The 18101-nt window shown below is 40.7% G+C and overlaps 1 protein-coding gene across 3 annotated transcripts in view; it reads left to right on the top strand.

Annotated features, from left to right (window-relative positions):
- Nucleotides 1–17099, top strand: part of elmo1 (engulfment and cell motility 1 (ced-12 homolog, C. elegans)) — a 93633-nt gene extending 76534 nt beyond the window's left edge. For 2 of the 3 annotated variants that reach the window (XM_063899431.1, XM_063899430.1), the window contains exons 17-22: nucleotides 5354–5517; nucleotides 8298–8410; nucleotides 11771–11878; nucleotides 12208–12290; nucleotides 14527–14604; nucleotides 15637–17099. In XM_063899431.1, coding sequence (XP_063755501.1) covers nucleotides 5354–5517; nucleotides 8298–8410; nucleotides 11771–11878; nucleotides 12208–12290; nucleotides 14527–14604; nucleotides 15637–15837 — 747 coding nt within the window. In that variant the 3' untranslated portion in view covers nucleotides 15838–17099. The remainder of the gene's footprint in view (nucleotides 1–5353; nucleotides 5518–8297; nucleotides 8411–11770; nucleotides 11879–12207; nucleotides 12291–14526; nucleotides 14605–15636) is intronic. The other variant, XM_063899432.1, reaches the window with a different exon arrangement.
- The last annotated feature ends 1002 nt before the right edge of the window (nucleotides 17100–18101 follow it).

The raw sequence follows: 18101 nt of genomic DNA, 5'->3' as shown, positions 1-18101 counted from the left end.
AAAAAAGAAAAAAGCACACCTATGAAAAATGCTAAGTAATGCCCCGTATATTGTTAAACCAACAGTGTAAAACCCAAGTTCATTTATATTAAATGGAGAAAAGAAACCGGTCCTCACATTTTAGATGAATCCGCTAATTGACTAATGATTAAGTCATTATGTATGCAAAGCTAAGGTTATGAAGCAATGCTGATGGACAACCTTACATTTTTTACTACAATTCATTCTGTCCCTTACATGACCCATATTCATTTTGTCCCATTTGACAATCCTCATCCTGGGGAGTACAGTATTAAGGTTGTGATCTTTATGTCATGTACAAAGTCTCTGCAACCATTTTAAGTATAGCACAGTAACATCTGACATGTGGACTATTGTTTTAAGACGATACTTTTGTAGCCTTTTGAAGCAATGTGTTGTGTTGTGCCTCTAATGCCTGTCAGACGGAGATCTGTGTTTTATTGTGCCCTGCCAAATGTCCTCTCACACAGGGACAGAGCGGGTGACTGACAGGGCAAAAAAACAGCACAGTTGGCATTGTTGGAATATATTAGTGTCACTTTCAGAAACCGAAACCAGAAGTAAACAATATCTGTTACCTAAACACAGAGTGGACCAACGAGGCTCGTCAACGTAAACCTGCCAATACTTTTATCCAGTACGCTCTGATAGCTATACTCCTGGTTTAAGGCCAAGATGTTTAATGTATTAGAATATATATATATATGATTTACACTGACAACCGCAGCTCTGCCTTAGTCTGGTATTCGAGCCATAAATCAAAAACCCCAGCGTTGTCATATTTTCAGTCCTGTCAGCTTCTGAAACACTTTTTTGGGGATATTTATTCAATGCATTTTTATCACCTTCTAAATTTAATTCAACCCGCAGTAACACTCATCTCTCTGTACGGCATGATAAGAGAAAGGCATCCTTTCATGTCCATCTCTGCGGCATTGTTTTATTTTTAATGACACGGTCAACTTTGAAGGAGATAATTATGAAATGAACAGTGGCAGAGAGGGAGACTGTAATTACAATTTCAATAACAGTGATTTTATTTCATGTGTACAAAAGTGAACATGTGTGCGTGTGCTCTAACGTGTGTGAATGCTTCCTTTTGTATGTTCGCAAGGAAGTGTGATTTGTCTACTCCAAGGCTTTAAATCCAGAATCACACCTCCCCCTTATCAGCATGTGAGATAGACTTTCTGATTGCTTTCAGGCAGTATCAGCAAAGTCATTATTCTGTGATTACCGCCTTATTTGCCCACCAAAGTGCCTCTCCAGCACAATCGCCAGATTTCCCACCCATGCAGGCTTGAGTGGCGGGTGAGCTTTTGACTGACAGCTGGTAAATGATGTTGTTAGCATCCTCTTAGGTAAATGGAGCAGCGGCAACAGTCGATTGGTCAGAGAGGGAGGACGGTAATTTGTTATGGCTGATGCATTGCCTATGATGGATGGCAGGGCGACTCCGGGGAAAGAGGAACTGCCCAACTGTCCCGTTTGAGGAGGAGTGAAAGGAGGAGAGTGAGGGTGGAGGAGACTGTGTGGCCAGCTCTTCATTACATGTACTAGATGGGTCATGAGACAGCGTTTAATTACTTTCGCTGACACTTACTCCGCTGTCTAGCTCCCTGTCCAAAGAGCTAGAAAAAGAGCCTGTTGTCTAGAACAGCTTAGTGTGAGAGGGGATGTACAGAAAGACAGATATAAGGGTGTACAAGATAAAGAGATAAATCTTGGATCAACTGCTCTGACGACGAACAATTCTACACATAGATCATTTTTAGCGCAGCTAAGATGACTGCGCGACAAAACTGAACCTAAATGTGTTCCAGCGCTGACGTCATCTCACCTCTATCAAGGTGCTCTCTTTGCAATCAGTGGATAAAAAAGAAGGATGAACATAAAATATTCATATTGCCCCTCTGCCCTGTTTTGAAAGGACCATGTGTTCATATTAAATGTGATGAATATTCACGGTGTTAATTAGCATGAGTGCAGCCACATGGGCCAACAGAATTGTTTTCCTGCGGGTGACATGACTACAAACAAGGCATATTAATGAACAATCTCCTGGGACAGCTCTGCTGAAACACCAGGGCTGTAAAGCAAGCTGCTAGTGACAATTTCATAAAATCATTTAAAGTTTCCTGCTACTTTTATGATGTCGGGAGAATTTTGTTGATTTGGGGTACTACGAATCGTTGACAAAGCTTATTGGTTTTACAATTTTCCTTATTTTCAAATAGCTTGTTAAAGGGAAATATGTTCCTACTACATACACTGACAGACCATTTGTAATCCTTATGGGAGAATAAATGAATTTGAGACTTAATTATCAGGATTATAGGAGGGTGTGTGAAAATGTTTGATGGGCAACTCTGAGAAGTTGTGATTAAAATTAGTAGACAGGAGTGATGAATCTCTCGTAGCATGATTGCAAGCTGTGGCGTCATCCATTCCTCGGCTCCTTTTTCACCTCAAACATGAGGAGGAGAGGAGGCTGAGGCTGAAAATGTCAGTACTGAAAGTTGGACATTTTTCTGATTTCTGAGCACCTGTTTCTCGCTGCAACACGGCAGAGTCATCTTAAATATGTTCCTTGCCAGCTGGGGGAGAAATGGACAGCGGTTTTTCTGGATGGTTGAACTGTTATAAGGATCGAAAGCAAAAAACTTACAAGAATATAAATTGTCCTCCTTTATAAATGGTTACCAAAAGCCTACATCTCAGCTCAGAGTCTTTGCACATAGTCAGAATAAGTGTCGACCCAGAGGAAAAAACCAGGGCTTCATTTTAAACAACCAAGATCTTCTTTCTAATGTCAATGATGTTCTGCATCAATGTAAATACTGGATAATATTAGCATCACCTAGAAAAGAGGCGGTAAATCAGACTACATGTTATTCTGCGGGTTAAAAATCTAGACTCTGCAAGTGATGTGTTGCTTGTTTGTTAAAAAATACACTGTGATTACTTCTGTTCTGCTGAACATATTTCTTTCAGAAAGATAATCCCTGGATTAAATTATGCAATCAGTGAAAAAAACGATTTTATTTAATTTTTTTTTTTTTTTGTGGTGGGGGCTGAGCGTTAACTTCAGGGCTTATCAGATATAGAGTTAGAAAAATAGGTTAAGTCCTTTTTGTTGCGCTCCCCCTGTTCAGCACTAGCATCTTAAACGGGGAATTTGAGTCGAGAGCTCTTAATGCGTTTTTACACTGCGTTTGTGCTGCTGATTCATGAGGATTATCCTCAATCTCCTTTGTCGTCCTGGGTTTTGGGTGCCAGGTTTGTGCTGTTCATATTTCACATTGGCAGCTCCAATCTTCTATTTTTAACGTATATTTCACATCGCTTGCTCAGTCTGACGTGTGATAGTTCAGAGGTTAGCAAGTTGATGAGTAATAGCCTTGCAGAACACAAACGGAAACAACAATATTTCATCACACTACATTTGGGATCTTTGCTCTCTGGCTTTGGGTATTGTTGTTGCAAGAGGTCCTATTATGGTATTCGGGGTTTTCCCTTTCCTGTAGTGTGTTTTGCAAGTAAATGGTCTGCAGAGGCGAAATTCCCAAAGTTCCCTCCAGAGGGATATTCTCTCCGACACACTCCCCCACCCTGCGCCTCGATAAGACTCCTTTGTTTACTTCCCTTACTATGTAACACTTGGGCTCCTAACCGCTAGCACTATAAACAAATTGTACATGATAGGCTAAGGGGCGGGACATCTCTAAGCAGTTTACCAATCACAACAGAGCCAGCCAGTTTAATAATCAGAGCAGACTGGGCTCTTGATTCAGACAGAGGGGGAATACAGGTGTTCACAGGCAGTATGAATATTATAAAAACCTTTCCGAACAATAAAGCATTAAACATGTCACAGTAGAGACACAAAAGACAATAGGAACATGAAAAAGAGCATAATAGGGCACCTTTTAAGGTGGAAGACCTCAAATGAAACCCAATTATACAGAACAGGAGAGCACGCCACTTATAAAGAAAGTCCAAAAACATACATGGACACAAAACTCTTATTGCCTCTGATTGGAATAGAATCAACATTTTGTTACAAAGTGTTTTCAGAGGCTGAGAATACTCATTTAATCAACAAGGCAAACAGAGAAAATATAGAGTGAAATCAAAGAGAGTAATGTCAAGAGTCTATTTCGTCCCTTCACCTCGGTATTATCCAGTGAATCAGCATCTGCCGACCCGCAGGAGGCTGCTAACAAGGCTGATCTATATTCAGGGCTCTTTGTCACGTCTGCCGTCACGTCTGCACAAACTGGAACAGTGCTGCTCAGAAATGTTATGACACCAAGTCAACTTCACCAAGTCAAATATCAGTACAGTGACTCAGAAGGATTTACAAGCCCTTGTCTATCCAAACTCTGTAAAGCTGTCCTCAGTCTGAGAGGAAACCTCTGTGGCAGGTGATATTCTGTTGTTTGAACTATTTCAGCACATTAGGAATTTTGTTTGCTCCCGGTGGAGTTCCCGGTGGGTGGACTGAATACCTTCACAAATAGAGCATCTATCTTTGAGTCATATTAGTGGTACATTTCTAAACTGCTGTCCCTGAATTTTAGTCCTCTATTTACATCAGATTTAACAGGAGAATGTCAAATACAAATCCCCATGTTATACTTCTCAAACTGACCACTGCTTTAAAAAAAGCTTTACTTTCATATGTGCATAAACTTAAAATGATATCTTCTTTCAGTACGAGCTTGTGGTCCATGATAGTTGAGAGGATTGATATTTTTAGCTCACTGCTGACTTGATTTTCACACACAAACTGTTCTGGGTGAAGACTTTAATTATCGTCTGACAGCAACGCGTACGCAGCAGGCTAATTGATGTGGACATGCATGAAATGTTTTATGTTCATGGAGTGCTTTCCTATTGTATTGTTGCCTCCGTTGATCACAAAGTCCCTTCGAGTTGGAACAGCACTCATGTCATGCTTCTGCAGCCACAGCCAGACTAATGGTATTAGCTAGCTGAGGTATTAAAGGCAAGTTCTGTCATGCATCTCACTGATCCATGATACGTGGGCTAACAGTTGACTAGCTACCGTTAAATTATTCTGCTTTGCTCTTTTCCTTCCAAGGCTCAGTGCACCAGACTGGATTATACAGTAGACTTGAGTATCAAAAACAGAAATTAATCCTGTCGGGGACTGACGAAAAGTGTATAGCTTCCCCTGACCCCCTAAAAACAGGAGCTTTGAATTCCTGACTGTACTGACTTTGTCTTCACATATGCATACACTCTTCCTCCACCTTGTAGGGCTCCTGATCTCACCTTGCCTTCCTCTGCCTCTTCGTCTCTGCAGGTAATGCAGGTGGTGAGGGAGCAGATCATGCGAGCGCTCAATCTGAAGCCTAATTCCCTGGACCAGTTCAAGAGTCGCCTGCAGAACCTGAGCTACACAGAGATCCTGAAGATACGCCAGTCGGAAAGGATGAATCAGGAAGACTTCCAGTCCCGCCCCATCCTGTGAGTCAACTATATGAATAGTGTGATGATGTTACATGGAGGGTGGTTGTCCGAACTATACCACAAATCCTTGATGGGACAATGGTAAAATAATGCTGCTACTAAAAGGAGCATTGTGTATGAAGATTTGGGGATCTATTGACAGAATGAAATATGATATTCAGTATTTTGTTGTGATGTGTTTAATCACCTGAAGATAAGATTAAGTGTGGCCCAAAGTAAAAGTTCTCCAAATTGCTTTGAAACGAAGGGGTGGGCGTTATTCAGTTGGTCGCAATCTGTAACGTCCTACCAATCTGTAAATCCAACAAACTGCTCTTTTAATATTAATATATCGACTTAAATGTTTTTCAGGCATACTGTATGTCTTACAGTAGAGGAAAATCAACTCTGATCCCAAGAAAAATTCAGACAGCTTCTGTAAAGTTGGAGGAACTGCTCTGTGATATTCCCTAATCAGGTCTTAAGACTCAAATGAGGACATGATTTGCTTCTACAAAAACAGAGCCGTGGTCATTAAAGTTCTTGTAATTGCTTCTTTTTTCTCTCTTCCATTTGTCAACCAAATGCCAGCTAATGGCATAAAGCCGGTTGCACCTGCGCTCTCCTCTCGTGATTGAAAATATGCAATAAATTACAATCTTGTGCAAATGGCATTCCCAGTGAATACTCCATTAACGACCCTCCAGCTCACTAAGCATGCAGAACTATTCTGTAATAGATCATTCATTGTCTGATCATGGATGCAGGTCTTGTAATGGAGAACATTGTTTTGTCCTGCCTGCATTTAATGGAGTAGATAGCACTATTGGAAAATCGTTTCACAGAGAGCACTTGTCCCTCTGAACAGTAATCAATGTTGAGCCACGGGCTTATTAAATCGATATTGGAAGGGTAGAGACGAAAACTTTAGCAGCCAATTAATCCTATTGGAGAAAGCAGAACAAAAGCGAAAGGAGTTGCAGAGAAAAGTAATGATGTAGTTATCTCATTCTCATTCAGAGTTAGGTTCAAAGTTTTGTTATGTATTACATCGTGTATTTCATGTGTTGACTAGAGAAACAAGCAAAATGTAACAAGTTTACTCTCAATCTTTGGCTAAATGAGCTTCTTAAATGGAAAAAAACCCCTTTTTAACATTTTATTACAGAATGACTGTTGGAAAGCATTGAATATCACAGGCTAATGAGTGTTTTCTTAACAGCATGAGACTACCCGAGGGTGGAATTTTCCTCTAATCAATAGCACACAGTCAGGACTTGTAAACATAATGTGTCAGACTGCAGATTTAAAGGAGCTCTGTGTTGCTTGCTAAAGGTGCTGCCAGTTTTCTGCCATCAATTATTGCAGAGAATGACTTTAGACATCAAAAAAAGGTGAAGAGGAACTAATATGGCTTCAGATCAAAGCTGTGTCTCCAGTGGAGTCTTTTTTTATATAATACCATGTTGACTTTTCTGAGATATTTATGCGCTATGTGGACAGTTTTGGATGTACTGAAAGTTGCTTAGACCAACAAATTAAATGGACCTCACATAATCCATGCAGCATGTCATTGCAGAACTGCTGAAGATACACTTATGAGAAAATAGTAATACACAATTTAATGTTAATACAGTCCCAAGAAATCAGGATGAAAAGCGTTTTTAAAATAAACCATAATTGCTTGCCTTCTCCAAATGTGCATGCATATTTTATCGATATACTGTGTATGTACTGGGAATCTATAATAAGCTGTAGATAGGTTTTGATACCTCACTTATTTAATCATTTAAACACCTTATACTTTCCAGAGTGCTTCCTTTATAAGCGCTATATCAGCCCTTTCATTCAAGTCTTTGATTTTCAAGATTTGATTTTCTGCATTAGCCGGAAATAATTAGTTTAAACTGAATCTCGAGCTACGTCCTTAACAAGACCATCTGAAGCTATCCGACAATAACAATCTCAGACAGAAAGATAGCATAAGAGGCGGTAAAGCAGAGCAATCCATCCTCCCTGCGGTGAGCCACACCCTTACCCACGAACTGATCCTTAAAAGATGCCAGAGTGAAGGTCCGACCACAGATCAATGTAATGACTGGAGTCACTGATGAGGCAAATACACAACACAGCGAAGGTGAGGCAGATGAAAGGAGATGAGAGCAGATGGGCCTGAAGGACAGGCGGAAGAGACAGAAGGACAAAATGTGCTCAAAACACCAGCAAGGCAAAATACAAAAAAACATTGAAATGCATTGTTGTGAAAACCAGATAACCAAAAATCTGCATATTTCTAAAGAAAGAAAAAGGGTAAATTGAAAGAGAAAAGACTCAAGTATAATGATGAGAAATAAAGATGAGGAGCAGCAGCACAGCTCGGGCAGATAATATACATAATTCATGTTGACCAGTGCTGTGTGCTCCATATTCATATGCCACACAGACATACATACGTAAAGAAGCATGAATAAATGACAGTGAGAGCAGAGGCAGCACAGATTCCCACTGATCAGCCTTTTGGGACGTTATGTGACATGTTTCTCAGTGTGTACATGTTCATGCATATGTATATCTGCCTGTTTGGCATTCTCTGATCCCTCCTGACAGCCGTAATCCAGTTTTCTTTGTCATATACATATTGTATGCTGCCAGAAAAGTCAGGAAATCTAAAAATAATTCACTTCCTGATCCGAGAGGATTTAGCTCCTCGCCGTTGCCGTGCTTTCCACATTTTGATTGGTGTGAATATAGATATTCTTCCTAAACACATTTTTTGTTCCTTTTCTGTTTCTCTAAAGGGAGCTGAGGGAGAAGATCCAGCCTGAGATCATGGAGTTGATCAAACAGCAGAGGCTCAACAGGTTGTGTGACGGGACCTGCTTCAGGAAAATCAGTAGTCGCAGAAGGCAAGGTGAGACCCCCATACATACATCGACAATCGACAGAATCACATCTCCCGCAGCCCCACTCGTCGCCTTATTCCCTCTGCTTTATAAAAAAAATCCCAAAGGAAATGTTGATCACAGGAGATCTTTGAGGCTCTGGGCTGCTGTGGATCTGCTGTCATGATAGTTCACACGCATTTGTCTGGCTCCATCAGCCTCTGAGGCAGAGACACAGACTAACACGCTGCCTCTTTTAATAGAAACGTATTCAGAAATGCAGTCTCAGAGCTATGAACACAAGTCTTCCTCTCTTGTTGCCCCTGCATATACAGATATATGGCATGCAAGGAAATCCAGAAGATACGGAGGCCAACACAGGGCAGGCACACTTAGACAACTGCCATACAAGCTATGGAAAGAATTAAAGGACTGTTAAAAAAGCAGACTTTTGAAACCTCAAGTACAGTATGTAAGGTGATGTGAAGATAATAGGGCACTTTTTTTTACATAATTTATTGTAAGTATTGATGTATTTTCTTCTCTGTGTTGCGTGGACAAGAAAGGAAGACAATTAGAAAGTTAAAACTCAGCAGCCATATAGGGCCGTATTTGAATCGTTTGGCTTAATATAATATTTCACATTTGCTGCTACTGAATGAAAGGAAGGGGAAAAAGAGAGTAGTAGTGATAGTGGTTTTAAAAAATATATAATACACTGTTCCTCGGTCAAAGAGGATTTAATCCCGTTGAGACCGGATCCCTTCACTCTGTCCTCCCTCTTGCACTTTTCTTCACTCTCTCTGTTTACATATATAAATGCTTGATATAAAAAAAAAGAGAGAGTGACAGGAACTGGTTGTGAGTTGACATTTGTTTTTTATTGCGTAACTGTCATCAGCAGAGCCACAGGAACTGTACTCTCAATAAGACAAAATGAGAACAAGCGGGTGGAGTTTTTCCCAAAAAACATCAGATGCATGCTGACATTTGAAAGTCTGATCACATTTTTTCTTGGTAGCTCTGATCCAGATGTTGTCAAAGCTAGATTACAGAAAGCTGAAACAAATTTAAAAAATACGATTGGAAAGATGTTACAGGGCAGATGTTCAGGTGAAAAATCATCACCCAGAGGGAATATCTTCACTGCATGTAGTCGGCTGATTTACGCTTGTTTGGGATGACGAGACACGTGCTGAGAATTGTCTCATATTACCATATCACGGTTATGACTTCTGAGATCCTAGATTCCTTGTCAGAGGAATGGAGGACACAGGCACATATGCACACACCAGCGCACATACTAAACACTGGAATAAAAGCATTAGCCATTCAGAAGCAGTACAAGCACAGTCAGTCGTATATAAAGCAGTTCACAAACCTCACTGGATTTAATTTAGCACAGTAGCTTGTAGGGTTACTCCAGCTTTAATCTGCTGCAACACCACAGTGACTGTAGGAGGGTCCTCTGGCTGCTACAGCTGAAGCTCTCTTTACTTCTGAGGGCTCTTGGAACAGTCAAGGCCATTCTTCACAAAACTCTTTTTCTTTCTCCTTCACAGTCTTCATGTGCTCCTTCCTTCATCTGTTCCCCTGACTCTCTCTTCCCTTGCATATCTATATTTTCCTCCCTCTACATCCGTGCATTGACAATGTGAAGAAAACTTTGTCTTGCAGAACTTCAAAGGCGTCCCTTAGCAAGTTCAATTCCCCTTAGGGTTCACAACTGAGACATTAAATCAAAACCAGGGTTTGCATAAATCATGCTGAAATGGTTTTTAGATTTAATTTGGTCCTGTCTTTTCTACTCAGACAAACTTTCACATTACTTCTTAATCTACTGTAATGTGTCTCGTCCTATCTTTTTCTACATACATAAAATGTGCTCCAATTCTCCCTTCCCCTCTCCCTCTCTAAATTCTGCTTATGCATCTTGTACAACTATTTCAAAGTCCTCCAGCCTGCAGGGACTCAAGTACCTCCATCAAATATTCATCTGGTTGACTTCAGTGCAGATGACTCTACGTTTCAAAGTGCTAGTCTGCCCATTAAAGTGGATGCTTCTCTCTCAAAGCTCAGGTTGATGATGTTCTAAAGTTTTAAAGAGGGGACTACCTGTGCAGACTTTTAAGTGCACGGTGCTTTGGGCTCAGGAGAGCGTACCTTGTATAAATGCTGCGTCAAAGCAAAAGTAAATCTAGATGTTTTCCATGATTCTGTTGAATCTATTTTCTTAAAGGTATTTTTGGGCCAGAGGACCTTTATTGGAGATCTTAGAGTTGAAAGGGGGAGATCGACCAAGCTTACGAGACAGCGATGACCGAATATGGGCCTCCAGCTCGAACCACAGAGCGAGCTATCTTATTGTGTTGTTCCGTCCAAAACTCCTTTATTAGAAGAAGACAATTGCAGTTTGAATAATACAAGAATCAAATGATCTCAGGATAGAGATACAGTGTCTTGAATCCAAAGGAAGAACATATGGGCTTGTGCGTGGACACACATGCACACACAAATCAGTTAAGCTGAACAGTTTATAGCGCCCCTCCCTTCACACCCCTCCTCACACATCTCTATCCGCCCCCCGTGGACTGCTGCCACTCTGCACCAGCCTGGCATCGGCAACTGTCTATTTTCAGCAATTAGGATTTGGACTGTATCGCCCTGCACTCGGCAGCCTGAACTCCTCAGTCTGTGTCCGCTCTCTGCCAGCTCAGCTCGATGCCCACCTTGGCAGGGAGCAACTTAAGAACACCAGGCGGCCACAGAGGCTGGCGATAGTGCGGCGCTTTACAGTCACAGCTGGTAGTTACAGGCGGCTGGAGGATTATCCGCCAAGAGAAACACACACTTCATCAATCATCAATTATGTGTTTGTTGAGCTTTTTATGTTTCAATTTTGTCAATTTTTTCCCTTAAACTATCTCAGTCAAAGTGGGCATTTTCTGTACGTAGATCACTGATTTAGGGCCTCATGCCTCTATACCTCGAACATTTTAGAATTTTTTTAAATCTTTTTTAAAAAACATTTAATACACTCACAGTTGCGGTTTACTTCTTGAGTCGAAGAAAGAGACCCTGGAAGTTGTTGTCCTGTGATCTTGACTTGAGTGTGTTGATTGTTGTTGAAATAAAGTGATGAAGACAAACTGTCGGTATTGTTGCCTATCAAAATCCCTCCCTCATGTGGAGCGTCACGGCCCATCTGTGGAGTTTCCTCAAGGCTGTTTTCTTTTCGCTTCGTTTTAGTCACACAGTTTTTGCCATGCCAATTCCTCTTGTTGATGACTCATGCAATCCCATATGATGTCTAAAGCCAGCTGCTGACTTATTTAATAACTCACCCTCTCATCCCTTTGTGTCTTCCTTTTCCCCATATTTCTTCCTAGATAAGTTTTGGTATTGCCGTCTGTCTCCGAACCATAAAGTCCTGCACTATGGAGATTTGGAAGAGAGCCCTCAGGGGGAAGTGCCCCACGACTCTTTACAGGACAAACGTGAGTATCAAGTCAATTTTAAATGACTGTCCTTACCTCATTAGTGACACAGTATGTGTTTTTAATGCAGATAACAGTATTTCTTTAAACCTCCATCCTCTCTGAAGCATTCAGGACACTGACGGCTGGCTATAAGTGTCAGTGTTAACATCTATTTCACTTGAAAGCACAATGACGGATCAGAATCTTAACTTTTTAAACACTTGAATAAACAATCAGCCACTCATCTGGGAGAACACAGTTGTCACATGGATGATGTTGTTATTACTGTTGTTGTTGTTGTTGTTGTTGTTGTTGTGGTTGTGAACACACTTCTGTCCTCTTTGCAGTGCCTGTGGCTGATATCAAAGCTGTTATCACCGGCAAAGACTGTCCTCACATGAAGGAGAAGGGAGCCCTGAAGCAAAACAAGGTGTGTGTTTGTGTGTGCGCACATGTGTGTGTACATGTGCACTCGCGTAGGTGGGAGGGTGTGTATCCAGGCGAGAGAACGTGTTTTTTAGTGCGTGAGAGTTGCATAACATGATGCCAGTTACATAATTTTGCTTTGGGAAATAACACAATAACTTGCGTCTCAGTGCTCAGCATAGAGAGACCTATCCATCAGTGGCGTTGTATAAAAAAACCTTCACAGAGAAGGTCTTTTATCTGCAGACACAAATCACACAAGAGCCGCCAAAAACACACCGCCAAATCTTTCTTTGCTGTTCAAATTTGAAAGTAACACATGGCCGTGCCCTCTGCAGCGCCTTAACCAAGATGAAAGAGTCATCTTGCATCTGTGTACACATCAGCCATTCCTCTCCTGCACTTTGCCTCTGCAAACCTTCGCCCCCCCACCCACAGGACTCTGATATATTGGATCTTGGATAAATAGCTTTGAAGACAAAGGAGCATGCCTCCCCCTGCTTTGTCTCCTTTATTACCTTGTCGATAAGCGAAGGGGAATGACCGGAGGGGGGTCTGCTGGCCGTCTAGCAGGCCTGTCCCCGCCTTGTGAATGAGAACACAAGTACATTTCATTACTCACTGTTACAAGGCCAGCCAAAGTCACCTCTACGGGTTTCAGAGCGCAGCGCTGGCAGGTGGACCATCTGTGGGATACTGAGGGGGCAAGCAGTGTTTTCAGACCGTTTCCAAAATTCTTCCAAAAATATTGGTCAGAGGCTGCTTAGATTATTTTATAATTATTCCATACTCGTATATCTCCCCCCTTCTGTGCCTCCAAGGCATACGTGTTGTTTAGTTAACTTGTGCATTGACCTGGAAGTGTAGTTCGTCCTCTGTGCAGCATTTTGCATCGAATTACTGAAGCACATCATTCCGCTTTATGCAAGGTGCATGCATTCAATAAGAGGGTTACCCAAATGACTGGAGGATTTGTGATAGCTATGGATGATTGCATGTTCTGCTTTATTTACTAATGTTCAAGCTATTTGCAGTGAGCACGATTTTAGTGGAAAATCCTCTGCATCTAACAAGCAAGTGCAGATTTGTGAAGCGCTATCAAAATGAGGCTGTGTTGGGGAATAATAGATTTCGTTAGGCAGTTTAACTGAGAACTCAATGCTAGTAGAGAAGCCACTGCAAGGTAGAACGTTCCACTAAATGAGTTCATAAACAGCAAATTGAGGTTAAAAACAGCATGTATAAACAAGCACAATATACACTTTATTGCACCAAATGAAGACCTCTGAGGCCATAAACTTGAACTGTAAGGCACCATGGGAATTACACTTATTTTTTTTTACAAAAGTGGACTGTAGCCACGCTAGCATTTCTCTTGGGGTTATAATGTCATGCAGATTAAAATATCTCAACAACTATTACAGCAGGAATCATTTTAGTGATCCGTGACTTAAACATGTACAATTGTTAATTTGACCAATACTTTGATTCAACAATGCAAAGCTGTTTGTTTTTAGTTCATTTACTAATGTGACTATCTATGATGGTGAACATGGTAAACATTATACCTGCCTAAAATAAGAAATGTTAGCCTTGTCACATAAGGTATATTCTGTAAAAAATGTCCAAATTAGTGGTTCATCATTAAATCCTATCCTTTCTAAGTGTCCTGATCTGGGACAAATCCCACCACTGAACTACATCTTTGAAGCTCTCCCTCACAAATTGCACCCGGGCTGCAGTGCCAGTCTCTTAATGTGTAATTACCTTCTGTCGTAGTAAATCAGACGCTAATTTCACTCAGATTGCGAGCATGCATTTAATGAATTGCTTCCTTGTTTACAAATGTGTCTCTCAGTGTACCTGTTCCGTCCTCGCACTGCATTCAATTTATTTCCTATCGTAAACCAAAGTAGATTTTGAGGAAATCACATCACAGCACATCATATTCCCAGACTCCCCAGGAATTTTTCAATATCTAATATCTGAGCACCCCAGGTGTTTCTCTCTCTGACTTCGCTGATACTCGATGAGTTGACGTGCAGCTGATGCATCAGATGGTGACATACGTTAGGGACATTGCACTAGTATGGAAGTATTTTGTTGCTAAGTCTCACCCGTTTCTTATTTTTCTCCTTCTTCATTTTGTCTCCATTCCTCCGCTCTGTCACTGTCTGTCTCTCCACCATTTTCTCTTCCTCACTCGTCTCTCTGTGCCTTTCACTCTGTCTTCTCTCCAGGAGGTGTTAGAGCTGGCTTTCTCTGTCCTCTATGAGTCGGACGAGTATTTGAACTTTATTGCTCCTGACAAGCATGAGGTAAGCCAACAGTAGCGGCCCTGCGGCGGCTGACAGTGTCTGACAGCAGGAACATGCGTGATGGCACAAAGAGAAAACGTGTACAAGTATAATGTATATGCAAGTGTAGAAGTCAGACCTGTACTGGAAATTGTCCCTATACCACACAGTGGACTAGTTAGGCTTAACAATGTAAAATAAATAAACTTAACACAGGCTAAAAAAAGTGCTTACCAGTGTGACATGGAGAATTTGCTAATATGGGAGATAAACATAATATAACTTTGTATGTTGTATTATGCAGCTTTATACTGCCTCAATATTTATCATCATCTAATACATTTCTGGAAAATCTAATTAGAAAAACCTAGTACTTATTAAAAAAGGAATACTTCACCCACGAAACGACCGTTTGTATATTACTTAGTCACCTCACAATACCTTGAATTCTTAAATAGTACTTTGTTATCCTGGCATGCCTTCACAATGAACGAACAATCAGAAACAGGGAAAGTCTCAAACACCTGTTCACAAACTCTCAACTTTACAGATGAATCCAAGTCCCATTTATCCAGACGAGTTTTAAAACTGTAAACACAATCATATATTGGGTAAAGTCATGTATTTTCATGTAACTACAGTATAATGCCAGCCGAGGGCTCTTTTATCATGGATAACAACAATATATTAGAACCTGTACACAAAGGTCTAATGTGTTAAGGATTCACCATGATATTTCACATCATATTCTCTATGCTTTACCCCAGAAACTTTTGCAAATGTGTTTTTAGACATAGAAGTTTGTATTTAGGAAACAAGTGAAGAACGTGTCCCTGCTCTATTTCTCCTGAGTCACAGTGTACACAAACTTTCCTCCCATGGTGCATAGCTTCTTTTATGCCTGCTGGTGTCTGCACGCTGTCAACGAGCTCTGTTAAAAACACATCATACTTAATTGAAGTTTGTTGATTTAGGATTTATTTAATTTTGTGGTTATGACTTCACTTACTACCTGATTTAATTTTGTATCTGGGTTTGTCCATGTCTCTGCAGTACTCTGTGTGGACAGACGGTTTAAATGCCCTCCTGGGAAAAGAGATGACCAGCGATTACACCAAATCGGACATGGACACCCTGCTCTCCATGGAGATGAAACTCCGCCTCTTGGATCTAGAGAACATCCAGATTCCCGAAGCCCCGCCCCCCATTCCCAAAGAACCTAGCAACTATGACTTTGTTTACGACTGTAACTAAACGAGCGACCCCACGAGCCCGAACTCACCCAGCACCTACTGTACTGTTCTCACTGGACCAATCCCCTTTTCTTATAAACTGGAACAAAAACAAATAAACCCACAAAATTTAAAAAATGAACTGTGATTGAACGAAAAAAGGATTTCTTCAGCTATTTTCCTCTTGCTTCTTGCTTGACCTTTATGAGAGAGAAAAATTGTGTACATTAAAAGGCTCGCTGCCCTTGAGAGGACTCGGGTTTGATGCAGTCATCAGGTTGCCATGGAGAAGAGAAACCAGGGGGTATATGTTTGGCCTGTCGTTGGTCGTCCTGCGTCTTTTTCCTCACTCTCCCCTCCCTCCTTCACTTCTTCTTCTGGACCGTGGCGCCCACTGTCATTTTGCTTGAAGAGTGTTGTAGACAAATGCTTAGAAATTCAGCTTCCTTGTTGTCCTTGTTTATGTTTTATTTTTCCTCAGGGCTTCTGTTGGGGGAGGGATGATGGTTGTGTAGTTCGGGAGCAGGGAGGGACAGGGTTTTGTGTTTTGTCGTCACCTTACCAGCAGTATTTCCTGTCACATTATTACCTACAGGGTTTGTGGCAGTTTTTCCACAAGGCTGAAAGGAAGGCTGAAGTACATTTTAAGAGGAATACTTCATGAAAATAGTCTCTTATATCCGCTCCGCCTGTTACACATACAGTGTATACTGAAGACTGTTAGAATAACGATCCTCAAAATCAAGGCACTGTACTCGGTAAAAAGCCTTTCTTTTAAATAATGTTGATATTACTATCCCATTGCTGCTTATTGCATATTGTACACAACTACACAGTGGCTTTGCCAAATCAACCGTAAAAGCACCACCATTGTGAAACACATACAAACACACACTCATCTCTCCCTCATTTGAGTCTCTCTCGTTGTAATGACTGCTGTACACGACATTCCTAAGCAATATTTGAGCTTCTTTTTTGTTTATCATTTGTAAGATGGTCATAATTTAGGGATTTTAAAATTGTGAAACTGCCTAGTCGTTGGTATTAAAAAGGATGTTAGTGTTTTGGTCAAGGGAAGTTCTCTTTGTTTTTGTGTTCAGGACTATATGGCCACAAAATTGAAAGTTTATGTATTTTTTTAATTTAAAAACAGATCATGGTTGTTATCTCTAGTATGATTTATATATGTTCCCCTTTCTATTTAATATCTTCAGATTGTTTTTCTTTAGGATTTTTCAAAGCCTCTCAAAACTGCTGTTTACATTAAAGATTTAAGAACGGTAACGTCGTTTTCCTTCTGTCCCTCTCTTCAGTCATCAACCAGGTGCATATCATGTGTTTTAAACCTACAGGTGAAAGGTAAGTCCTTGATTTCGAACAGCCATTGTCACGACATTGTTTGATTTTCACCACTGAGTCATGTGTGCATATTCATTTCTCAAACAGCCTTGTGTGGAGACGCTGTCCCTTTAATAGTGAAGTGACAGATGGTGTATAGATACAGACTTCAATTATCCCAGAGGCAATTTTGTTTTCACAGAAAAGCAATTGGAACATAATTAACAAAAAAACTCTATTAGCATCTGCCCTGCTCACATAATGGCACCCCTCCTCCATGTATTCACAATGCAGAGATGTTGTGCCATTACACATCTGGATTGTCTCTGTTCGGCCTGGTTCAAGCAGCACACCTTTAGATATTATATTAAATCATTACTTATCCAAAACCAGAGATGGAAGGTAAAAGCACACGATAAAATCTACACAAAAAACAGGCTGCACTGAATTTGTGTCGTCTGGTAAATGACCCACACACAGAAGTTAATAGCATTTGTAGAAGATGTGGTGGTGGCCTCATGTGTTCCAATTTCAGATCAGTCATTTCTGAAAAAACACTCGCTGTTGAATGTGTTTAATTTCTTCAGGCTTCAAGCTCAAACCACACCCTACATCTTTATATAGAAGAAGCTTATTCTCCTTTTTATAAATCTCTCGATTAAGCTTAAGTGGGGCAGAAAAGGCTATTTGAAAAATAAGTATTAGGTCTGATCCATCAAATGTGCTCAACATGTCAATACTACAGTAAAGGAAGAAGGATTTTAATGCCAAGCTCAAATTATTCTCAGATCAATCATGGCATATCACTTAAATATTTATGTGGAAAGAAATGCATCAACCACAATTGATCTGAAGACCCAGAATGAGCGATGAGCCGCTTTTGTTTTACTGCTTAATAGTTAAGCTTTGCTTGCCTATGTGTGTGTATGTCCTTGGGTTTTGGTGCCT

Source organism: Eleginops maclovinus, chromosome 13 (assembly GCF_036324505.1).
Source record: "Eleginops maclovinus isolate JMC-PN-2008 ecotype Puerto Natales chromosome 13, JC_Emac_rtc_rv5, whole genome shotgun sequence".
Classification (NCBI taxonomy): domain Eukaryota; kingdom Metazoa; phylum Chordata; class Actinopteri; order Perciformes; family Eleginopidae; genus Eleginops; species Eleginops maclovinus.
The sequence above is the reverse complement of the archived record's forward strand: the minus strand, read 5'-3'. Positions and strand labels throughout refer to the sequence as shown.